At 39.2% G+C, this 25942-nt stretch overlaps 2 protein-coding genes across 3 annotated transcripts in view; one reads left to right on the top strand and one right to left on the bottom strand.

The window, feature by feature from the left end:
- TTC26 (tetratricopeptide repeat domain 26) overlaps positions 1 to 4321 on the bottom strand; it is a 47879-nt gene extending 43558 nt beyond the window's left edge. Inside the window, exons 1-3 of one of the 2 annotated variants that reach the window (XR_002001718.2) lie at positions 3278 to 4321; positions 2908 to 3045; positions 2480 to 2575 (exon numbers count right to left, since the gene is read on the bottom strand). Coding sequence is in view for 1 of the 2 variants with exons in the window: in XM_015627143.2 (XP_015482629.1) it covers positions 2480 to 2575; positions 2908 to 3045; positions 3278 to 3280 (237 nt within the window). In the remaining variant the exon portion in view is untranslated. The remainder of the gene's footprint in view (positions 1 to 2479; positions 2576 to 2907; positions 3046 to 3277) is intronic. The other variant, XM_015627143.2, reaches the window with a different exon arrangement.
- Positions 4322 to 13149: 8828 nt separating this feature from the next.
- The window catches only part of GUCY2C (guanylate cyclase 2C), a 44782-nt gene continuing 31989 nt past the window's right edge, over positions 13150 to 25942 (top strand). The window contains exons 1-8 of the mRNA XM_033514719.1: positions 13150 to 13506; positions 14411 to 14523; positions 15731 to 15798; positions 17658 to 17873; positions 20240 to 20361; positions 21239 to 21335; positions 24031 to 24160; positions 25380 to 25515. Coding sequence (XP_033370610.1) covers positions 13293 to 13506; positions 14411 to 14523; positions 15731 to 15798; positions 17658 to 17873; positions 20240 to 20361; positions 21239 to 21335; positions 24031 to 24160; positions 25380 to 25515 — 1096 coding nt within the window. The 5' untranslated portion in view covers positions 13150 to 13292. The remainder of the gene's footprint in view (positions 13507 to 14410; positions 14524 to 15730; positions 15799 to 17657; positions 17874 to 20239; positions 20362 to 21238; positions 21336 to 24030; positions 24161 to 25379; positions 25516 to 25942) is intronic.

Below are 25942 nucleotides of genomic sequence, written 5' to 3'. Positions count from 1 at the left end.
GCTACTGCAGAAAGACAGACGGGTTTTTCCCCATTATGGATAATAGACATGGGAGATTCCAGGAAACTAATTAGATGTCACCATATTCTAGGGAAGCCCTGCTTGCCATATGATGCCAGGAAGACATAAGCTACTCAGTAAAAATAAGTTTGTCCATGAAGGAAGCTAGTCAGTCTCCAAGAAAGAACTGCACCATGAAGAGTCAATCCCATTGCAATACCATTTGTAAACTGGGGTACAGCAGTAGGGGCGATCCCACCAGACCAGTGTCAGTGGCATAACCTTTGAGAAAGGCGTCTGCTGTTAAGGGAAACTGTGACCCTAGTGAGGCTGAGGTTAATGCACTACCTAGAGGATACCTAACTGTTGTTGGGGTACCTGTGATAAGAAAATGTGAATTCTCTCACATGAATGTGACAGAGATTTTGCTGTCTAAAGATATTTCTGGAGCTGGACATCTGTGTGTTTCTCACTTCTTCCCCATTTCTCCCCATGGTGTATAATGGCCACCTCACCACAATTCCCAAGCTTCTCCAAAATTTGCTATGCAACCAACACGCTTGGCTCACTGTGAAAGTATCATCATTAATAAAAGCATTGAACAGTGTGATTTCTGAAGATCCTCATCAGTTACATGGAATATTAACCATGAACTATAAATATAGTGACACAGATTATGCATTGTCACTCGCAGGAACACACAGGAATGTAAATAATTTAGGTTGTGTGCAATGTCTCTGGAGAATTCTGTAGAATCTTTGACCCATAGTATTTTATTTACAGTGTTTTGGCACTCCCCAAAGAGTGCTCCAAGGTCTCAAGGGTACAGATTATCAGGGAATTTGTCCTTGAGAATACAGTAACAACACCTCTGTAACATAGCAGATGAGATAACAGCATTTTACATTTCAAAATGGAAGTTGGTAACTGAAAGGCAGTTCAGTCTTCATGGTGCAATGAGACCTACAGCCTTAGAAATTAAAACTAGAGTGTTCTGTCCCTGAAGAAACTAGGCTGAGATGCATAGGCTCATTTCCCACATCACCACAAACGAATAAAACTATCAGGACCTACCTCTGTGAGAAAAATCAGTATTAAATCTGGAAAGACAAGCCCTAGGGTCTCTCACTCAAAACATACAAACAAACTACAAATCACTCATACAAATCTTTTATTGTCCCTTCTTGGGCAGAAAAACGGGAAAAAGATGACTGTGTTGCAGTTTTAAAAAGCCTGAGTCAAGAGCATCACCTAGTGGTGAATCAAACACCACATGCAAAAACTAATTAGGAACATTTAAAAAAAGCAGTTGACTTTTCGTTGAAGGAAACATGTAAAATCTACTCTGGCTATAAAAGCATCTACTGGGTATTTAAAAAAATCAGAATTTATTTCAAAGAAGTTTCAAGTTATTTTTCATTTGTATATGAACACTTTTCTTCTTTTTAAACTTTCACTCCCTACTAACATCTAATGCTTAGATGTAAATTAACTACAGTGACTCATTGTTGTATTCATAATATTTAAATTCCACGAATCTAAACATGAATATTAATTTACCATGATGTCCTGTACTGCTATTCTATATTCTATACTGTGCATACTGTTAATTTGATTCACTGAGCATTTCTAATATCTCCAACAGATGGTTTCCTCCTCAATTTTTAAAGGGCACAGTGCCTTGTGCCTTTCTTAAAAGCTTTACAATTTCCACCTCATGTGTGCATCTTGTGCATGTGATCATTTATCTAAGAGAGAAAATATCATCACTGTTCTATAGTCTATTTCTTTTCTTTTTATTATCTTTTGTTAATACTTTAACATCTGTTTTTAATATTAATTCTGGGGAAAGCAAGTCCAAAGACTGCAAAACCTGCTATACTTCAGTTACACTTCACAGTGAAGAGACACAACAGAACTCTAAGAGACAAACATTAAAATGTGCATATTTGAACAATTAACATATATTTTAGTGACTTAATGCTTTTAGAAAAAAAGACTGCTTCATTTAATTGAATTACCTAATACAATAAAAATGCAAAGAAAAGCCATAAAGGACATTAAACGGTCATGGGCATCAACCCTTAATGAAAGAATTTTTTCATACCTATCACAGATAAGCTACAAAATGAAGACAGAAACATTATTAAATCTGAAAAATGAAACAGTGGAAATCTAGCTTAAAAAAGGGAATGATGGATTTAGGACATGAACTGACACTCAACAGAACAAATTAAGCTACTGAGCATTATCAAGTAAGCAAGTACCTAACAATAAAAAAGTTCCATATTCATAGGCAAAATACCTTTCTTTTCCCAATCCAAACTGCTTTCCACAATATCTGCCTTATTACTGTACATTTGTACCTTAACTGGCTAGCAGGTCTGATCCCTATTACAGCCCATCTTCCTCCTGTTGTCATTGCTTCACCACAACATCCCAATTTTCAACCTCAGGAAGCAGGATTTCCCCACCTTACCTCTAGAGCTCTCTTGTAGTCACCCAAATGAAATGCACAGTATCCGATCCAAAGGTTGCCATCCTCCTCCTCCTCCTCACCCACGTGCTGTTTAAACTTTGTAGAGAATAAAGAATGTAAGAATTTAGTCAGCTGCCACAGTTTCTGAAACCCCACTGATAACCAAAGCAATACTAGGCTATCATATACCGCGGATGGTTTGACAGCTATGGATGCTACTGGGATGGAGCTACTTTCACACTTTGGAGGGCAGCAGCAGGCAGCCCTCACAGGCCAAATCCAGCTCTGTGAAGTGGGGAGCAATAGATGCTGCTGCAGGGCCCCAGGAGAGCGAGAGGGTCACAAGGCAGGAGAAGGGGTGCTCTTGCCCCGCTGCCCTGAGGGCATAGGGATGCTGCGATACCACTCTCCCAAGGGGAGCTCGTCACCTCCAGCAAGGCGATCGCGCCGGTGAAGTCTCTCTGGGCCAAGAGTTCTTCCAACTGTGGCACCTCCTTCCCTTTCTTCCTCCGCCTGTCTCCCGGCGGCGGGGTACCCCCCACGGCCGGCTTGGCCCGCGAGAGCATCTGGGCAGAGAGCAAAGAGGAGCTGGGTCAGAGCGGGCCCTCCCTTGGCGGTGCTTCCCCCGTCGCGTCCCCTGCCCCGCCGCCCCTCACCATCGTGCGACCCCACACCGCCCCGCCGCCCCTCACCATCCTGCGATCCCACACCGCCCCGCTGCCCCTCACCATCCTGCGATCCCACACCGCCCCGCTGCCCCTCACCATCCTGCGATCCCACACCGCCCCTGCCCCTCACCATCCTGCGGCCGGGCCCGGGCTGCGCGCTTCGCCGGCGGCGCCGTTGCTGAGGTAACGGCGGGACGGCGGAAGGCCGCGGCGAACGGGCGCCGGCTGACGACCGGGGCCGTCCCCAGGGTTCCGCCTCCCCTACGGCGGACGGCGATGTCCGCGGCGGGCCCCTCGGTCAGAACCTGACCACCTGCGCTGGTTCCTCCCAGAAACCCCGTGGCGCTTCCTCTCCTCGCCTTCGGGCCTTGTCCTGAACATCCGGGTCCCGCCGTTGGGTTGCAACAGCATCACGGATTTGGGACGGAGTGGCTGGACAGCGGCCAGGTGGAAAAGGATCTGGGGTTGACAGCCGTTTAACATGAAACAGCGTGTGTCCAGGTGGCCAAGAAGGCCAATGGCATCCTGGTTTCTGCCAGATAAAATGTGGCCAGCCCCTGTGCACTAGTGAGGCCACATCTTGAACTGTGTGTCCACTTTTGAGCCCCTCACGGCAGGAGCGACATTGAGGGGCTGAAGCTTGTCCAAAGGAGGGCAGCAGAGCTGCTGAGGGGTCTCTGGAGAACAAGTCTAATTGTCCCAAAAAGGTTTTTTTTCACCCGGTGTTCAAGAGGCCAAACCACACACACAGTCAAGGTCTTTGATGTGTTTACAGTTCTGCACGGGAAGGGACGCTGGGTGGCAATTCCACAAAGCCCGCATGACAACTACCAAAATTTTTCATTGTTTATACATTTTAGCAAACAAAGGCATTAAGGTCTATTGTCTACAAGTTACATGGTTCCCTTAATAATCAGTATTCTATCTTATGTTGATTAATGATTATCTCACTTTTCATGCTGATTAGCTCACGTACTCAGTCTTTCTCTTCTGGGTCCATGGCCTTGAGTCAGTGGTCACAATTTACCCACTGCCAATTACCCAACTGGACCTGATTCAGCACAATTGCTGAGCTGTCTTCATTAGTTTCTTCCTTATCTTTGGGGTTCTGCCAAATGTCCTTGTGGCCTGTAAATTCTACATTTCTTGAGTCCACTATCAGTGATACATCCTTATTCCCAAGCTTTGTTAACCTCCCTTTAGGTATGAGATCTTGAAACAAGCTCTAAACTTTTGCAAAGCAGTTATAACAACTAATTTGTCTAACACCTGGGCATCACTTAGAGTTTGCTTGTTAGCTGCTCTCTATTTCACAGATTAAATCTCTTTTGGATTAATCTTGAAAGTATACAAAGATCTAACATCAAAGAACATATTTTCTTAAGGAAATTTTTACATATTCCACATTTTGCAACATAATAATGAGTGGCTGAAGAAGCTGGTGGTGTGTAGCCTGGAGAAAAGGAGTCTTAGGTGAGATCCTACTGCTTTCTACAGTTACCTGAAAGGCAGCTTTAGCAAGGTGAGGGTTGGCCTCTTCTCCCAAATGATGAGTGGAAACAGCTTCACGTTACATGGTTGGAGGTTTAGATGGGGCATTAAGGAAAAATTCTTCACTGAAAGGGTGGTCAAGAATTGGAACAGGTTCCCCAGGGAAGTGGTGGAATCACCACTGGAGTGTTCCAAAGACATGTAGATGTGGCACTTAGGGACTGAGGACCTGCAGAGTTAGGTTGATGGCTGGACTCAATGACCATAGAGATTTTTCCCAGCCTTCTATGATTAGAAATGTCAGTGCAGAGAAATAAAACTACACTACTGCTGGCAACCCAACTAACTAAAAAACACAAATCCTGGACAGGACTAATGAAATATATGTATTTCTGCCTTTTTGCCTTCCTTGAGAAGAAATTTATTTTCCACTTTATCAGGAAAAAAATCCAGGTTTATTTTTTTTTGTGTGTGTGTGTTTTTTTTGGGTTTTTTTTTTTTGTATGAATAAATATATTCTGTCATATTCCAATCATCTGTAATATAGACTAGCAGTAAAGAGCTGTGTGCTGATTCTTCAGAGTATGGTTTCGGTATTCACTGTGTCCCAATCACTTCAAGATGGCTTGACCTAGGAATGATACACCCAGCTTGCAACTCTGAGATATTGCTCTGCAACCAGGGACCATTGGAGCACAGCAGCACCATGATAGTGTCTCTTGTTGATGAATGCGCTTTCATACCACAGGCCACAAAGAGGGAAGGCAGATAATGCACTCTCCCACAAAGGATTTCTCTGCAAGAAATTAATTTTTAATTACTTAGTCAAAGTGATAAAGAATGTTTGCCAGTGATTTAGTCTGCTTTTATAGCTCTTCTCTATGATGTAAGGTATTATTTCTGTCAGGAGAAAATTAATTTCCATAAATAATTCTGAAAGTATTTGCTGTTTCAAGGATTTGATTTCATGTGGTCAAGCAGATAGCACAATAAAGCAAAATTCTTTTATTTTTTTAAAGAAAAAGTAACTGAAAATTTAATTTTACTACATTGGTTTCTTCTGGTTTTTTTGCAGAGATTCTTTCATGGATCCTGTTGTTGTAAGGATCAATATAAACACAGCTAAAATACTGATGCAAATGAAAGAAAGCTCTCGGCTACTCCACTGGTTTCTTCCATTTCCAACTGGCTGTGCTGTGGCACAAGGACAGTGTCAACTGTGATAAAAAGTAATAGCAGCATCAAATTGACCAAAATATTTTTAGCATGTCTGGTGTAGAAATTTTTACTAAGATGCAATACATAGTAGGTGGAGATGTTATAGTTTTTCCTCATAAGAAACAATAAGATGACAATTCATAAATTAAAGACAAGTCAAGAAGTTTGTCTACTCTAGAATAGTACTGGACAACTGCTGCAGTTCTTACCTTCATTATTCTATTAGCTAGTACCATTATCCTTAGTCTGTGAGCTGAAAAATGATTAATGCTCGTGCTTATTTCCACACATAATTGCTGGGAGAACGGGAATTTACTTACACTAATGGCAGCAAAATGGAAATCATGCACCCATGACTAAACAACGAGATAATTATCAGAGGGTGCAATGAATGTTTAAATAAAAAATCAGAGACTGGAAAGTGAGGTCTAAGAAAAGGAGAGGAAGGAGGGGAAGGAAATAAAAAAAAAAAGAGAGAAAGCAAAAGCAAGAAGTGGAAAAAAACTCTTCATCATATAAACTAAAGCAAGAGGTTAGGACATGACCTTTGCATCAGCAACAATCATGTGCTGCAATTTCCACAATATCTTGGTAAGATCATGTTCTTTCAGTAATGATGCTTCACCATGTTCTGCATCTTGTACCTTTGAAAATGCACCTGACAACATCTGACATCTCAAGATAAATGCTACACAGAAGTGAGAGCAATGAAATGCTCCCCTGCTACAGCTACAAAGGCAATCCTTTGAGATGAGAAAATGGAAAATGATCCCTTTAAAAGCAAGGAACTTGAACAATACTTGCTTCTTTTTTTATGGTGTCAGCAACTTCTGAGTCTTAATCTACCCTGGATAGACCACCCATGACGAGAGAAGCTGAAACACGTAAGTTGATGGATCATGTGCGCCTTTAATGCTTTTGTTCAGCCTCTATTACCCAGCTCAGGAAGGCAAACAACAGCCATGTCAGTTAAAGACCTCCAAATGGTGACATGAAAATTGATGATTTTTATCTTTATTTGGGAGGGGAAAACTTTCATTTTCATTCATGTTTATGTCTGTGATTTTTATGGGTCTATGGGAAATGCACCCTCAGAACTTTTCTGATATTTCCAGTATGCACCTGTCATCAAGATTCAGTCAAGTTAAGAAAAAAGCTGTCTTTGTATTCAACTTTAGCATTACATTTAGGTAAGATTTTAGAAGTTTATATATGTAGAACTGAAGGAGGGGATGCAAGACAATCCACTCACTGGTCCATTATGAGTCAGTGTCAGAACATTGCATGAAAATACAATGTATGGTTAGCTGCATCTGCACAAACTTATCCAAGCCAGAAAGCTACATCACTGCAGATGCTATGTCCCAAAGAAAGCAGTTGTACTGGTTCAGGACGTGTGCTGATATAGTTGCAGAGTGTTCCACTGCCACCTGGATTTACAGGATCAAGTGTGCACTAGCTCGAAAATCTCCTAACTCCATCCCAGCATATACTATAAACATGTGTAATGTTTAATAGAAAGAGTTTAAGGAAACTGAAGTATTTGTCCAAGACATAAATTATTACACACTCAAGCTGTTTACCTTTGTAAAGATAAACAGAACAGGTGTTTGCCCATTAAGGATAGCTTACATTGTCTCTTGTCAGAGGTGTATCCTGCTGAGCATGTAACAGAGGCAAACTACTGAAAAGGTAAATGTATTCTGTCACTCTGGAAACAAAGTCCTTTAGAGAAAGAAAAGAGTAGTTAAGAGGAAAGACTTCCTACTATTTATTTTTGTAGTATACAAGTTAGGTGGATAAATAATATTCACATCAAAATGTGTATGTGTTGGGAAAAGGGTTAACAGGAAGAAGACTCTCTTAATTGAGCTAGATGTTTATGACACATCTCATATTTAGCTTTGTCTTCTGGTATGTGGAAACATAACAGATCAGTAGGAAGATGGGGCCACCACCCAAGCTGTCGGTAATGTGATGCAATTCCACTTTTCTTATCCTTGTCTGTAGTGCTCCTCTTACTAGGTTGGTAACTTCTGATGAGAACAGTCAGTGCTTTGCAGAGTAATTTCATTCTAATCTGTGCCAGCAACTAAATTATGGCAGTAATCTGAACTCTCAGTAACCCATGGGAATGGCGGTATTATCATGCTGCACTATCAGGATCATGCATCACATGACCCACATATTTTTATGTTAGTTTGCAGGCTTTATCAGTTGCTGGTTCCAAAGTATAGTGTTTTCAAAATCTTTCTTTATGTTCTTTTGTAGTAAGTGAGAAAGGAAAAAAGATCACTTCCGAAAAGTCAATATAGCTGCTATGTAGCTGCTATACATCTAGTACACATGCTGTACATGTATACTAGGTCTATGTATACAGCTGCTGTATATGTATACAGCTAAATTTATAATTATTGACATTACTGTCTTCTAAGTCTAGAGAGTAGAAGTGTTGCAAAAATAATTTAAAAGATGGGAAAACATTATTTCATTTTCCTGTTCTCCTCTCTAATACTGAAAGTTAAAGAAGATACCTTTATACTCTCCAGTTGAAACCAATAAGTTACTGACGTTAAATAAACACAGCTATTACATTGCTATATTTTTTTCTATTCTGTCTGTAACCACATTTGTGATTCCAGCCTCTAACAAAATTGAGAAAAGGGAAACTGAAACATTTCTGGTTTATTTTTCTTCAATCTAACTTTTGTAATCTTTTTAAAGACAGGGTAAAAGCTGTTTAAGCCCCAGACAATCAATATAATTTGGAAGCAGACTTAGTAATAGTGGGTAGAACTTGAAAACAACATGGATGTTTTTCAGCATTTATCCTGTTGGCTAAATATGATCAACTATACAACATATAATGTCTCATGCATATTTATTATTAAAAATTCTGTATTTTATGGAAGCAATATTAAGAGCCTTGCTTATGCAAAAACACAGAGATGATAGATTTCAGGCCACTGCAATCAAGGAAATTTTTTTCAGAATTAGTGAGAATTAAGAACTTAAATATTTTTATTTTTATTATAATCTTTTCAGATTTTTTTTGTCTCTCCCTATTTCACATTTCTCATTTCTGCAATACTGGAGACTTGCAGCATCTCTTTTATTTTAATGGAACTTCATATTCTTGTGTATTGTCAAAGTTCCTGGCTTTGGAGAAAATAAAAAAAAGTAATGTACAACTGTGAAAAATGTAAGCTGATTGCAACAATTGTAATTAAATGACACTGAGAAATAATTGTACCAAATATTCAGGGAAAAATCACATTTTAAAGGACACTGTCAAAATATGTTATTCTGCAAAACAAGATGATTGTATCACAATGCATGTTTCTTTACAAACTAGTGGCTTGAAAAATCCTACCTTGGTTGTCTTTGGTATCAAAGAAATTGCAAACAAGCTGACAATATGTTTGTGTTATTTTCAGGCTTATTAAGACTATTGTTACCAACTACCACAAGTAGCAGTTTGACTGACTACCGGCACTCGATACCTTCACCTAATTCTTTGGCTCTTCTGAGATTGCAATTTTCATTCCTATATTCTTTATTCCTATATTCTATATTCCTATATTCTTTCTATGAGTGGTCAAATAGAAATAATGTTTGGTAACTACGGAAAAAATAAATTAGGCTGCATGCCAGTAATAAGATCCTAAAATGTAATGTGGTAAAGATGTTGGAGATAGTGCATCATTCAGTTGCAATATATTATGAGCTAAGGGATAGGCAAAGGGACTCTGTGGTGCCCAGGCTGGCCTATCATTCACATTTTCAGGACTTTCAGATTCTGCACAACAAAAGAAAAGCCACTGAAATGAGGAAAACCCTGTCACATGCAGCGTTAAAAAAACGAGTGGAAAATGTTCTATAGACCATAATCTTTCATAGGCTGAGAGAGGAACAAGTTTTTGGAATTTTTTTTATTTTCTTTTTCTCTGGCTGTCCTTGAGTTTTCCAGAAAACTGGGAGGACTTCTCAGAGTAGTTTTAAATCAGGAAGTCAGTGCTGATTATCAGTTGCAAATACACACTATAATATCTTGTTGCTTATTATCCAGTAAATCCTAGGGCAGAACAAATACAGTGCTTTAAAGTGCTGTAGAACCAGGCACTAAATGTCACTTTCCACTAAAACCAGTGATACAGTTCTCTGGTGAATTAATTTGAGATGGTATTTCTAATCTAACACTGAATATAAGAATACCTACAGAGAGCTATTACAGTGTTTAGTGGTTACGCAATATATGGACAGGTAATGGTGGTGGTGAGAAACTGATTTTTTTCTTCAGACAAATAAATACAGGGCCTGTCTGTCAGAATCTGAATCACCCCTGTGCTGCTGAATAACCTCCATGAGCTGTTAATCTTACTCAGATTATAAAAATGTGGGTCTCAAGCTGATGTTCACCTAAGAACTGACTTCTTGGATAGACCCTTGCACGTAGTGCAGGTATGTAATGCTGAGATCTTTTTTACCTTTCTGCCAAGATTATAGCAGTAGCTGATGCCTAGGATCCACAGCTTAAAAGAATGCACTAGGGATGTCAGATGCCATTTTTTAGCACCTTATTCCTTAGACAATGTTTAAATCTCAGCACTTTTAGGAGGGAATAAATAGTTCTAGAAGATGTGCTTTAAAGATGTTTTGTGGGTTGTCAAGAGAGGCTACCTTAGGCAGGATATTGCTCATGTTTGAATTTCTTGCTCTGTTTCTCCACTCATGTGAGACACTCTTTCAGTAGAAGGCAGGGTTATTTGCATTTGCCTTCAGGATGCTTCCATTACCATTAGTTCTGTTGTAAACCAGTATTTCTAGTTAAAGCTGCAGTCACCTACAGGAGTCAAAAAGCTTTATCTTTCCCTCCAACACATAATCTGTCTTCTGAGTTTTTGAACTCAATCCTTCACAGACTAATCTTGCTGTCTGGTTTGTATTACTATTAACCCCTTGGATTTTGTAAAGTGCTAGACTTGACATTTTTAGTGGCTTAGCTGTGTTCTGCAGCCAGAACACTATGAATGGATTGGCATTTGTGTGTCATCTCTTCTGTTCCTCAGGGCTAACAATGCCTTAAGCAGAGGCAGCAACAAGGACAAACTTCAAGAAGCTTTTGCTTTTGCTTATGGCAAGCCTATCAAATACATGACTCATTTATTTACTTTTTCTTCACTCCACCCTCATGAACATCTATAGAATCAGTAACTGTCATATTTACAGTGCAATGACACAGCTTTTCTTTCTCTCTCTTATGTTACTGACTAGTCTGCCAGGAAACTGTTTGATGTTGAAGGCCCCAAGGTACAAAGGAAAGTGTGGTGTTTGGCAGGTGTCATGGAGAGCTTGTTTCATCCTAGCTGCTGCCTCCTGCCACACTCCCTGCTGCTGCTCCACGTCACCAGATTCTTCTATCATGGGAATTCATTCAGAGACTACACACACACCAGTCAATTAAAAAATTGAGAAGTCAGCAATTAATTTACATCATATTCTGGCTGGGGCTGTGGCATTGTGATGGAGTAGGACTAGGGAGAGAGTAAAAAGAAATTCTGTGATAAGGCTATTGTTGATTTTACTTTTTGTTTTTAAAGGACAGTTTTAAGCTGCTAAGAAAACCAAATGAATACATTGATAGATACAAAGCCAGGGAGACCTCAGTGTCATTACATACTGCCTGTGTGATCAACTGTGTAAAATACTCAGTTCTAGTTGCATTATCCATACTGACTATTTCTCTCAGATAGGCTAAGAAGAATATAAAAATGCAAATCCTGCTCTGCTGAAGTTAATGATAAATCTCTTATTGACTTATATGGGATAAGTTTCAAGGACATTGGAAATACCTATAAAATGAGCCAATGATGAGCAGATGATCTCCACATGAAAGCTGTGTTCCATTCTCACTCTGTGGCTCTAGCCAACCATAGTCCACATGTTTACATGACATACTGCTAATTTGTATTATTAATTACAAATGCTAGATTAAATATGCAGAGATGTTTATGGGCTACTTTTAAATGCTGGGTCATGGTCTTCTCTGGGTATTAGAAAGATTCAACCAATAGTAATTAATTATTAAAATAGAATTATATAAAAAGGTCTGTGCAAATATACCTGAGGTGTATTCCATACCTTCTATATGTAGGCTTTGAAAGAAGCCATGAAATTGTAGTCTTGTTTTATACTACAAGCCCTGTAATTTACATAGTTTCTGATTATTTTAATTATTCGTCTTTAAATTATTTCAGGAAGGTAATAAAAGTGAACTTTTATTTATTATCTGACAGCCTCTGACAGTGTAGGTTTCAGTAGAAAAACAGAAGCTGTTGTATGTATGCATAAACACCCCATATTCAGCAAAAGCGCACTCTATACATAATTTAAATTTGTTTTCTTTGTGCCCAGAGTGCCTAGAGTTTTGCACAAGGCTTGTGGGTTGTGGGGTGGTTTTTGTTTGTTTCTTTGTTGTTTGTTGATGTTTTGTGGAGTACTTTTAGTAATGCCATTTAAAATTTAGCTTTGGTCCTGCAGGTCTGAGAGACCTTCAGCTCTGCTAATCCTTACCTGATGCAAGAGTTTCATCACATAAAATTTGATTATCTAGGGCCCCCATTTGAGGAGGTGGGAATGGGTGATGGGAGCTGTGCTGGCTGGGAACAGACAGGAGCAGATGTGTCTGGGGCAGACCTGGGGTGCTTTGGTGACACTTCTGGGTGAGAATGAGTGGACAAGCCTTTTACTGAGTCTGTAAGAGGAAAGAAAGGCTTTGGTCTGAAGCACTCTAAGTGGGACATTTTTGTCAGCACAAAAGGTACTTCACTGTTAGAAGCTAAAGGAATGAAACTGGTAACTTATCACTGAAAAAAATACACCCTCAATTTATGAGCTCAATCAGCAGAGATGGTGTGGCAGTGTAATCAAGAGATGTAGGGCAATGCAAACATGAAGGAAGTAACCATCTGTTTTCCTCTAGGCTTTAACAGACCTTATATTTTATTTCCATTTTGAAGAGTTGTATTTATGGTTCATTTGTCTCCTCCCCTTTCTCCTCTCGGCTTATGCCTGTGATCAAGAGTTAGTGCACTTATCAGGCAAGGTTTCTGGTAATGTTTTGGTTTATAGCCTCAACCTTTCCATGAGCAAACATTCTCAGCAACCTTTAGCCTCTCTCTTTTCCTGAGTTTTGCTGCTGCTAGTTTTTCACCTTGAAGTGCCACCTAGTACACTGGAGGCACGGGCAGAGGTGAAGGAAGCCAGGGAAGGGGATAGGGAAGTGCGGGAAGAGAAGGATTGCACAGCCTGTCTTTGAATCTACAGAGTGGAAATCTTTCTTTCTATCCAGGAACAAAATCAATGTAGAGTATCTGGAAGAAAGATAGAAGACAAAAAGAAATGGGATAGCACACACAGTGGGTCTGAACTGAGCAATGATGAAGCAACTGGTATTGGTGCTGGCCATTTGGCCTTTGTTTTCCTCACTGCAGCTGCTGAATCAAGTGGGTTCAAATCGGTGTAGCAACAACAGTTATGCGATCAATGTGATGCTCATGAACTACTCGGATTTCCCATCAAGTACTGATAGTTTGAAGTTAGCTGTGAAGCAAGCCTTGGAAAGGGTACAAAAGGAATTCCAGATGACAGGTAAGCCAATGGGTGTTGGTTACCCCTCTCTTCATGTGATTTCTTGTCACACTTTGTGTCACAGTTTTATACTTATCTGACCTTTAGCAAGGTGTTTCTCAGACAGGCTCCTTTCTTGCCCATCTTTTGTAGATCTTATGGAAATAGTTACCTCTTTGTATAAACAGAAGAAGGCAGAACTATATATGTTTTCATGGTGTTTGGGCAGACTCTTCCTGCATGCGTCTCTGGAGATGTTCAGCTGGGTTTGGTAACATGGAAGTTACTGAACTAGATCAGACAGGACCAGTGATCCATCTAGTGCAGTAATTAGGTTGCCCTTGCTTCCTTTCCTGACTGGTTTAGCCTCTACTTTCTGAAAATAATTTTCCTCTTGACCCTATCTGTTGATCACGTCATGACTGAAGAATCTGCAGCCCATATTTTCCTTCATTTTGAATCACATTGCTTTTATTTATTTTGATATCTTACCTCTTCTTTCAACATCATCCATCTATTGTCACTCTATAATATCATGGAAAAAGAGATTCCAAGGAAATAATTAAATAAATATTATCTATTCCCTATCTGCTCTCTAGTTTAAGGGTTTTGTCCAATTTTATTGGAAAGTGGTCTCTTCAGTTTCTTTTTACAGAGCCTTAAAAAATTTGTCTAGTCATGGCCAAGACTAGAAGTACTTTTTACTGGAAGTACTAAGACTCAACAGAAGTCAGCAGTCCACATTGGAGTGGACTTCACAATCACATCCATGGCTGTGGGGGTTAGGTTGTAGGTAGACTTTGTAGAAGCAGGGAGACCTCATAGTGTAAGACTGCTCAGACCTGTGTCAGAAGGAGAGGGATAATAGTATATTAGTGGTTACCTGCAATTCATGATGCTGTTGGTTTTTACATTTGTGTTACAGGAGAAAATGTTACAGTGGATGCCGTCTTCCACCCCTTTACTTCATCACTCTATGTCTCACAAGGCTGCCGTACTAGCACCTGTGAAGGTGTGGAGCTCATCAAAACCATTTATGTGAGTAGCAGACTTCTTTCCTTCTGCCTGGGTGTGCATGTGTGTCTCTGTCTTTCCTTGTTAACCTTTAATCCTGCTATTCTATTTCAAAGAAATTTGACAGGGAAGTGAAGTTTTCAAAGAGAAGATGTTCCTGTATGTTTTGTGAAAAGAAGTAGGCAAATACTGGAGAAAGATTCTATGAATGCTTCCCAGAGACTGCCTTCAGCTTCTGGCTCCTTTTCCTATGCTTAAGAAGTTGTCCTCTTTTTTATATCTGCACAACTCTTCATGTGGTCAGAGAGACAAAAAGATCCATTAAAAAGACCCCAAATAATAATTAATTAAAAAACCCAAACCAACAACTCGAATACTCAAAACAGCCTAAGTAGAGCAAAAAGATCCATTTCCAACTGGATCGGATCCTGATCTGGTTCACCATCAGTTTACACAATACACAGAAGAGAGAGCTGTGGTGAGGATGGGGACATGTGGGCAGAGAAATCGTTAGGCTGGCATTGTTACAAATGAAATGCTTATGGAACTATGCCCAAAGGGCAAAGATGAAATTCTTGCTTCTCACTAGAAATCACAGAAGTCATGTGAGAGAAACTAAATGAGTACTTCAATATGAGGAAAAGCTTCAGTTAAAATCTGTGCATTACAAGAAGCCATGCTTCTGAAGATTTTCACATCTCTGAGTTAAACTTGGTCAATCCAATGAAAATTTTCAATTCTACTGATCTATGACCATGCTCTAGTCTTTGTGAAGAAATTATCCCTCATGACACACAAAGATACAGGTCAGGCCTCATTTGATAGTCATGGAAGGATTTTAAAAAATACTAGTTTCATATGCACTTAACTAATAACTTTTCTGATACAGAGGACCTTGTAATACCAACCACCCTGTCTTCTGCAAATGCAAACTCTTCTGGGGTGTGTAATTTCAAATGTGCAACTATAACAGTATTTTAATCCTTACTTGCTGTCTGTGTCTTAACAAATGTCATAATTTATCTTTTTTTTTTGGCTTTCTGTGATTTTTTCCTCCTCCCCTTTATGTTTGCTCTTTTAAAGTTTCTATAGCTCCTTTCCTACTCTTCTCTTGCTTTTGCTAGGTAAATTCTGTGACTCCCCATATGCTACAATTTTCTTCATTCTCCCATCTACCTCTCTCTGCCAGTCTTCTGCTTTATCCCAAATGACCCTTTTTGATCCCTTGCAGGATTCTGGCAAACTTGGCTGTGCCGTCATAGGACCTGCTTGCACTTATGCCACCTACCAAATGGTCTCGTAAGTACCAATTCTTCCCCTTTATATTGTGGTGTTAATGATGTCAGCTGCCGAATGAAGTTGTTTTGTGAACAACAAACCTGCAGAGACATTAGTGTTTAGAGTACATCAGATACCCCGAGGTCTACAGTAAAGGCAGTAGGACTTTTATGCGTAGCCGCTCTGTTTGGTTGGTGGAAGAAAATCACCTTCCAAAGCCCATGGATACAATCCCAGTTTTGATAGGGAAACTTCTAATTCCTGACAGTAAGTTGAATTGAGGAGTAGCTGGAGAGCAGCCCTGCAGAAAGGGATCTGGGGGTGCTGGTTGGCAGCTTGACACGAATCAGGAGTGTGCCCAGGCAGCACAGAGGGCAAACCCTTCCCTGGGGTGCATAACAGCATCACCAGCTGTCAGGAGAGGTGATTATCCAGCTGTACTCAGTGGTGTTGTGGCCTCACCTTGAGCACTGTGTGTAGTTCTGAGCCCCACAGTTTCAGAAAGATGTGAAGGTCCTTGAATGCTTACAAAACTGGTGAAAGAGCTGGAAGGCATGTCCTGTGAGGAGCTGAGGGCACTGGTTTGTCTTATTTGGAGAAAAGGAGGCTGAAGGGAAACCTTGTTGCTTTCTACAGCTTCCTGAGAAGGGCAAATGTAGAGGGAGGTGCTGATCTTTTCTTCCTGGGATTCAGCAACAGGACAAGTGGGAATGATTCAAAGCTGTGTTTGTATGTTGAACATTAGGAAGCATGCTTTTAATGAGAGCATGGCCAAACACTGGAACAGGCTACCTAGAGAGATTAATTGTACCTTAAGCTTGTTCATGTTGAAGAGGCATTTAGACAATGCAGTTAGTAAGTGGTCTAGTGGAAGGTGTCCCTGTCCATGGCATGGGGTTTGGAACTAATGATCTTTAAGGACTCTTCCAACCCAAACCAGTCTGTGTTTCTATGAATAACATGCTTTTGGTCAGTCCTGAAGTAGTCTAGACTGTATGATTTTTGTAGGTCCCTTTTAACTGAAATAATCTATTGTCTTCTATTCTAAGTCTGTCAGAAAAAAAACCCAAACAAACCTGTTTAATTAGTGAAATACTCTCCCTGTCATTTATTACATCATCTATGTCTGTTTCTGTTGCAATAAGTAAAAACCCTGTAACTTGGTAAGTGGACTTTACCTGGAAAATAAAATTTTGTGACAATAATGCCAACAACTCTTATGGCCATGGCTTTTGCAGGCAAAATTCCCTGTTATAAAAAAGCATCAAACAAGAACAAAAATATTTTGCATTTAGTCAGATAACATTGCAGCATCCAGGAATATATTTTTGTTCTTAAAAGCTTACTGTCCCTGTGTTTAAAATGATCTTTGTTTTACAAATTCCTTGTCGGCAGAAGGTTGCCTTAATTTTTTCTCCCTGACTGTTGTATAGCTCCTAAAATAAACCTTTGTGAAATGAAGATTTTTCCTTTGAATTGTAGGAGTGAAGCTTTTTTCATGGCAAAAAGCTGTCACCCTGCAGCACTGTCCCAATAGGAGAATAAATCCATCCCATGGTAATGGCAGCCAGGGAGCCTGTCATGAGCCTTTGCACTTTTTTCAGCCACAGCCCTTGGGGCTGAAATGGTGTGTGGTACCCAAAAGGTCAGGGGTAAGTGGGGACAGTGCGAGAAGCTGTCTAGAGCAGTTCCACAGGCATTTTTGGTACCAATACAGACTTGAAATCTGCTTGTGTTCTTGAGGAGCCTTCTGGTTCAGGTCCAAATTGTGTTAAACTAACTCAGGGCACAAGAGGAGAGGGAGGTGAGGATGGAAATCAGGTAGCTGCCCTGGTGCAACAGCAATCTGTTCAGACTTGTCCTCTTATCTCTTCCTTCAGACTTGAAACAATACTGAGCCTGCCTCTGATCTCTGTAGGGAGTTTTGGACTGTCCTGTGACTACAAAGTAAACCTAACGCGTCTTCTGACCCCAGCCAGGAAACTGAACCAATTCTTCTATTATTTTTGGAGACATTCTGGTCTGCCATTCAAAACCACAACCTGGGAATCTGTCTACATTTACAAGAGAACTGATACCTCAGAGCCATGCCTCTGGTAAGATCTGGATCCACCTCTGACCCAGCTGTTGATACATGATCACCCTCAGACATGGTTTCTGCAAAATGTTATTTCAGTCCTATACTTCGGGAGGTGTCTTACTGCTACCAAGAAATGAGAGAAAGAAAAGATGAATTGTAGCTTTTGGCTGTAGCACTTACTTGAATGTTTCTCTCAGTCTATTTTAAATATTTGCAAGCCTTTGCTTTTCATTTGGACAACATAGTTGTCTGTGATGAAAATACTTGTTTTTAGCATCCTTAATAAAACTTCATATTAATATATAAATTCTTCCATAGGTGCCTTTTTAGGTTAGGGATCTTACTAAGCTCTTAAAGTGTTTTCCTACATTAATGGATTCAATTTGTAGGCACTATTTCCAAAATTCAAACTGTATCTTTCTTCAAACAAATTTACCCCGGTGATTGCAGAGTTTAAGCTATACTCTCACCAGTTTGGAGCAAAGGAGATAGGATTCATTTTGTGACCTGAAACATCAGGCTGTGCTTGATTCTCAGAAATGCTGGGTTTTCTACTTGTCTTGGCTGCTTTTAGACAATAGACTCTTTAATATACCAGTATTTATAATAACTTTTTCTGTTATTGAGTCTTATTTAACTTTCAGCTCATGTGAGTGTTTCTATGCTCCTTTGATTTTTTTTCCCATTTTGGGATATAGAAAGCCGGTTAATTAAAAAAAAAAAAAGTCTAATTTCTCTTACTAATTTAATAAATGTAGCTGAAAGGTAACAACTATATAACTATTATATATATTTCTAATTCATAACCTGAGGGACTTGCAGAATTCTAAGCAAAATGTACTGTGTTTGCTTCAGATTGATAGAAGCATATATTTATTTATATATGTTTATTTTGGATACAGAATGAAAAGGTTAATAGTTTTTTTTTCCTGAATTGAGAGAATTGAGAAACTTAAAACCTGGTCTCCATTTAATTCTTTTGTAGGTATCTATGGACTTACATTTTTCCTTCTTTCTTTCTTAGTATAGATAGTAACTTGATCACATGATGTAATTGCTATGATTACCTCTCTTTGATGTTTCAAAATATCAGTGTACTTCACTCATCTCTTACTACAATCTCTACATCTCTGTGTTTGCAGCTGAAATTGCTAATTCACTACACACTTTTTAGCTAAATCCCTTTAATTCTGCAGGTTTCATACCTTTCAGTGAAATAGTTGCATGAAAATTATTTCTGAACTTTTCAAGTGTTTATTTCACTTTTTTTAATGCCTCTGACCAGGACCTTCTTTATGACTTCAGAATTATTCAAGCCCCTTTATTGTTGAATTAACAACAAAAAAATTAATTTTGTATCTCTGCCCACTTTTTATCCTAATTTAATTGTAACAATGCATCTCATCCTGCCTTAATAGAAACTGTCAGCGTGAAGGTTTTTGAAGTGCAATTTAAAAAGATTGATTTTTCTCACAAGTATTACTTCATGAGCTAATTGTTTTTCCCATATATATAAAAATAAGTGAATGCCCACACTGATAGCAAAATCAGGTTATGTTTCAACTATGCGTATGTTTCTGTAAATAAATGGTTAATAGTTCTGTTCCTAAAGGAAAAAAAAACAGAAATAAAGGAAGCAAAAGGTATTTAGTAGCTCATAGGACTGAGTGCTGGTAGATCAAAGGTTATGTAGTTTGAAAACAAAGAGAGTTCTTTTGGTTATTCCTCTGCATTAACTTAATTTCAGATAGAATATCTCTTCTCAGAAATAACATATTGAAGCAAGAGTAGAAGAAGGAGCTCACTGTTTTTCCTCAATCTTTTAGCAAATTTTACTTGCATGATTTATTTGCTGAGCTCATTTTTCCCTTCAAGTTTTAACTGATTCTGCATGCGTTTTTTGTTGCTGATTTTCTTTCTTTACTTCTCTCACACTCAGGGTACATGTGTAGTTTTTATCTTAGTTCTTTCTGTAGTTCCTGTTTAGTTCTTTGAACCTTCACATGCACCTTCTTACTTTACTGCTGATGTCTTAAATAGCAGAGCTTAATGGCTCTGCCTCCCTGTTAGTCTCACTTCCTGCAATTTCCTCATATCCTTGATTATTTTTTTTTTAATTGTTAATCTGTTATTACATCATTGCATTTTCCAAATCTGTCCTTTGTACAACCATGCTCAAATAGCTCTGGTTGACTTTCCAAGCATTTCTGCACCTTTCATGCCATGTATTGATTCTTTCACTTTTATTGCTGCAGAAGAGGTTTCATACCAGCTTATAAACACTCTTATGTACTCTGAACAGCCTATCTTGCACTATGGTTGATTTAGGAAAATGTGAAGAGTTAGCAATTTCCTGACAATATTTTTGTTCCTGTATGCCAGGTACATGAATGCGTTAGATGCTGGAATCACAGAGTTCTCTGAAAAACTCAAGTTCAAGGACATTTTAAGAACACCGGAACTGCTTAGAAAAACTGTGCAAAGTCCAAACCGGAAAAGCAACGGTAAGGAGGGGTTGAGGCTGCACTGGCCCTGCAAGTGAGTTGCTTTTCCAAGGAAGTCAAACACACCCCTTAGTTAGGTTATAGGGAAAGCCTTTCACCAGAAATGGAAAGTGGAAACAAAGATATACCATTTTACATGGATGTAAAGATGAAATGACACAAAGTTCCTAGATTCCTCTCTTCATCCTCATAAAATATGGGGGAATATCCTGGTTCCAGAGAGCTTTTGGGGTAAATTTTCCTATTTAGGCACAAGCTCTTTTTTGTGAGATTCAGAAATCCAGGGATCACAGTTTCTCTAAGAAGGGCTTTAAATACTACAAGAATATAGATACTGCAAGCTCTCTATCATTCATGTGTTTGCAGTCCTGATATATTTATGGACCTCATTTTGCCATAAAGGGGCACTTCTGGAAATGATTCATCTAAACTAGAAAAATGAATGAATGAATAAATACCTCATACCAGGTGCTCCTAAGACTAAGCACCTGGCATCAGCAGGCCAAGTGAATGTGAGAGTAAGCAAGCTAATGAAACCATTATATGAAGGCAATTTAACCTAGAAATGTTCATATTGAGTTGATGTTATGGTACCACAACTCATAATGCTTATTTGAGTAAGATAATGGTAGTGCTGTGGTGCAATCAGACAGAAAATGGTGCAGGTGTTGAAGCACCTTTTACCACTTCCCCTCAGATATCCTAGTTTTACTGCAGAGAGGCTGGAGCTCTGTGTCTGGGCCCCAGTACAGCACAGATAATGTGCCTTAGTCCAGAGCTGCTCTACTGCTTGCTACTCAAACATGGGGGAGCAGCCAAACATCCTCTTCTTGTCTGTAATCTCACCAATCTGTATCCATTTTTTCCCATTCTGTAGTGATCATCATGTGTGGCTCTCCAGAGGATGTCAGAACAGACCTAGGGATGGAGAAGGTGGATAATGACATCGTTATCATCCTGATAGATCTCTTCAAGTAAAGTATCACCTTTGATGGATAGAAACAGATAATGGAAATAGTCTGAGTGGAACTGTTTTGTTGAAGAAATGTTCTTTCACAAAATGTTTTATATTGCCATCTGTCCTCATGTCTTGCCATTTATGCAACATGCATAGAGTTTAATTCATGGCACGTCCTCTACAAAATCCCTTTTGGTTCATATAATATTTTTCTAAGGCACAGACAGAGCAAGTAGGTTTAATGTTGTCCTGTGAGCTCCTTGATGCAGGAAACCATGAAAGAAGCACAGAGTCCAAAGTCAGAAGAGTCATGAGATATGGTTCATTTGAGATACGGTACATTTTTCATACACTCTGCCCAACCAAACAATTATGTAAATAGGACTTAAAGTACATTTTTATAGACTCCATTTATCCAGTTTTTAAATTATTTATGTGATACAAGGGTTCTCCCGGTTTATAACTCTTGCACTTTATAACCACCTCTTCAACATCTTTATAACCACAGAAACATAAATTCTCAGAGAAATTTCTTAGTATACAACCAAAGTTTTCTATTATTTAATTTCTTCTTAATATTGCTAATGACAAAACTCTTTATAGAAGGTGTCTGACATAAATTGGCCTTACTGATGGTTTCCTCAAAAGCCTTGGCTGTATACAAGGAGTGAGAGCTGATCTCTGTCTCTAAACCTAAGTGACACAGCAAAGATTACACCTGTACAGCTAAGTGTAGATACCTAAACCAGGTGTTTTTTGGGTATAGCCCCGGTTGCCATAGCAAGTCACAGTCTGTTAGAAAGTTATTGCCTGGCACAGTGCTGGTGGGATGGATGGATGGATGGATGGATGATCGCAAGGCAAATGTGCGTGCCCATGTCTTGATTTTACTCACTTCACTCTTGGTGTAGCAAAAAGATTCTATGAACTTCTAGGGCTGGTGGGGCTTCCCAGCTCTTGTGTCTAAAGCTGACCATAACAGGTCAGTTCTGAAAAACTGTGGGTTAATGACTTCAGAGATTTAACCTTTGGTTCCAGACTGGATCCTGTTCAGGTTTTAACAGGATCTTCTCTATTCTGTATGCTTTCAGGTTCACCATATCTATTTTTTTTTATTTAAGTGCTTCTAAGAGCTTTCAGCATTCCACAATTTTATCCAGGCACTAGGAATCCCCATTTGCTATTCCTGAGGCAACTGGCCTCAACTTCTGATTCTTTGCAAATGCTCAATGGGAACTGTGTATGTGAGTGTTTTAACACTGGTGTTGTAGGTATGATTGTTGCATTACAATAGGTGAGGATGATTAGGGGATTTTTTGCTGTGATATGCATTCTTCTGATATAGCCAGCTGCCTCAGACTGCTTTATATGCTGCCCTTCTTAAACTTTCTATAGACCTTTGTTTTGCTAAGTATCTCACATCACATTATTCTTCTTAAAAAAACCCAAAATACAGACAGATGTATTAGATGAAAACTCAAGCTGTAGGAGGGAGAGTAGGCAAAGTCCCGTGCTTCTCCAGGAATGAAGTGCCTCTGAAAAAGTGATAGATTTGAATTTTCGTCAGCTCTGAGCTGTCTGATGAGCAGGACACAAACACAGTCTTTAAGCCTCCCTAAAGAGAGGTGGGATGGTGGAGGATTATCCAGTCTGGTGGAGTTTAATGAGGTTTCCTTTTCAATTGGCTAGTTCAGTCCAAGCCTGGATGAAAAACATCTTGAAATTCTTTAGGGTGAAAAGTGCATTGTAAAAGTCAGAAGATTCAGGGAAAGGCAGGGACAGGGCTCTGGTGTCAGAATCCAATCAGATGGTGATGGAGTGGAGCTTATAGTCTCCAAAAATCTTAATACAGTATTGACTGTACTGTACAGTCAGTACTGACTGACAAAATAAAAAGATGATTAACCATTAATAATGAGAGAAGGCTCATACAATTATTTTCTATTAGTCTAGCCATAGCAATGACAGATGCTGCCAGTTGACACTAATATCTATTACTAAATTCTTCTTTAACATGTGAATCTGGTGGTGGCCAGTCTGTGAAGCACTTCCAGATGGCCTGTCAGGGTGATGAAACTAAAGATACCTGAAAAACTACAACATCTTCTGCTTCTTTTAGCAGAGTTTTCAAGTTAACACGGTTTCCTCTGATTTTCCTGTCTCACTGAATTAAACAAATGAATCAATAATCTGCTCTCCACACCTCTGTGATTGTTTTATTCCCTCCTGTTAAATGCTTTTAGTGCAACTCCTGCTGTGCTCAATTTGAGCAGGAAATATCAAAATTAAAGGAACAAGCAAAAAGAGTGCAGAAGAGCTCAGAAACAGGCACTGTAACATGATGAAACTATGATTGCTGTATTGTGAATTCCAAGGAGAAACTGAGTTTTAATAAATATAAACTCTGCTTGAAAAAAAAAAAAAGGGGCAATAAACAGGACAGAAAGCAAACAGTCACAATAATAACAGTAGTTCACAACAACCTTTGATTGTCAGATTGTCAGGTCTCCTTGATATTATCTTCTAATATATTTAGGTACAAAAGCTGTCATCAGGGAATGAATGATATAAAGAATTGTGTGCATGATGAAATTTTATTTTTAGAACTACTGTTTTAACCTCTTATTTAAGAGTGCTGTTGAGAATTCTGTCGTGGATACCATTGACCCTGTTGTTCAGTGTTCATGGGACACTTGTGCTTTGCTTTGCAGTAACACGTACTTCAAGAAGAACATCTCAGCTGATTACATGCACCACGTACTTGTCCTGACTCTGCCACCAACTAATTACAGCTACAATACTGTAATTAGAGACTACATAGAGATGGAGGACAACAGCCTGGTAAGAGTGCTATTTTACATCTGATTATTGCATTCAGTTCATTCCCGTTCATGTATGAAGAAATGAAAACTAAAAATGCAAATCATCTCATTAAAAATGTAATCATCTCCTGTCATGCTTCTAAGCTGATATTTCCTTCTATTATTGCAGGATGGCATTTTGCCCTGATGTAATGATGCCAAAATACAGTATCATAAGGCAAATCTGCAAGCTGTCATATTCCTGCTTTGTGAAGTTCAACTCAAACTTTTAATTTGTTCTGCACATGTCGTATTCACAGGGCGTGAGGGAGACTTATAGGCACATGATTTTTTCACTCCACATCTGAGTGACAGAAAATCTTATATGAAGCTGCAAGGCATCACTCAAGGAAGATCTATACATGTAATTGAGATGTGAGCATGGAAAGTTCAGAACTAATAATTGTTGACTAACTTTTCTGTGCAGATATGTCTAAGAGATGACAACCATTGCAGTTTCTTTCAAGTGGCTTTCCGGATAAGCTTCAAAAACAAGAACCATTTTTTTCCATAGGAAATAAGTATTTTTTTCTTTATTTCCTGAAAAGGAGAACCTATGAAAATGTAGTATTTGTTTAGTGAAATTGATACTCCTGCTGTCTGCCCAGGAACCAGGTCCTTCATGTAGAGTTCCTTCCAGGATTTGTGGCTTTGAGCTTCAGCTCCCCAGCAGGCAGCCTGAAGCTTCTGGCTGTATTTACAGGGCTTCTAGATCCCCTAGCCTGGGCTTAATGCTTTTTGAGTGCCAGTTCTATGGCAGGCTGCTGGAAATTCTGGCACAGCTCCTTGCCCCTGAGCTTTGGCCTCTAGGAAGCCCAAACTTGATGGCACCACACTGAATTATCTGCACAGAAACTCTAATCCAAAGCTGGGGTCTTTGGGACACACTGAGCAAAGCAGAACTGCGAAGAGCCTACTGGTGAATCCTTTGCACCAGGATTGGCATGCCAGACCTTTACATTGGCCTCTTAAATTTTCAGCACCTTTCTGTCTTCATACATCAAAAATATATTTTGTTTACCTTTCTTTTTCAAAATGAGAACACTCGTGTGGCATTGGCCATCTACTCACTCCCTATTCAGCAGATTCTGATCTTCCATGCTGGAGTTTCTGCCAAATGAAGCAAATCAAAGTTATTATAGCTTTATGGCAGAAACATGAATTCTCAAACAGCCATTTTTTATTTTCTTTTGTTTTAGATGGAAGATGACTTTCTTGCTGGCTATTTTAATGCAGTGTTGCTGTTTGGACATAGTCTCAAGAAATTTGTTGTCTCCCAGAGCCCAGTGTCACCTTTCAGTTTAATCACTGAATTCCGAAATACCACTTTTGAAGGTAAAAAGAAAGTACTGTCCTGTGCAGGGTTCACTAAATTGATGAGGGGAAAGAAGTTTGATTTTAAACACTCTTAGGGTAAGTCAGTTCTACACTAAACAAGTCCAAGCCTTTCAGTGAATTTTATTCTCAGACTTTTTTTTTAATATAATTTTTAAAAGGATGTTAGCTTCAGTATTTGATGTTCAAAATGACTCTGAAGTCACCTGGCTGAGCTTTAATGAAGTAGTTTTAACCTTTTCCAGTTTACAAAACTGTGTAGGCCTGGGTACCTGCTGTGTGAGTGTAGGCCAGTTGACAGTGGGTTGGCTCTTCTTACTCAACTTGTTCCTCTCACGGGTTGTCTAGCAATGGTGAGCTTTTGTTTTGTAGGCCATGGGCTTAAAGTCACAGAATTCAATCATTAGGAGAAGACAGAAGCAAAACT

The sequence above is a fragment of the Parus major genome, chromosome 1A (assembly GCF_001522545.3).
Source record: "Parus major isolate Abel chromosome 1A, Parus_major1.1, whole genome shotgun sequence".
Lineage (NCBI taxonomy): Eukaryota > Metazoa > Chordata > Aves > Passeriformes > Paridae > Parus > Parus major.
This window is presented reverse-complemented; position numbering and strand designations above follow the sequence as displayed.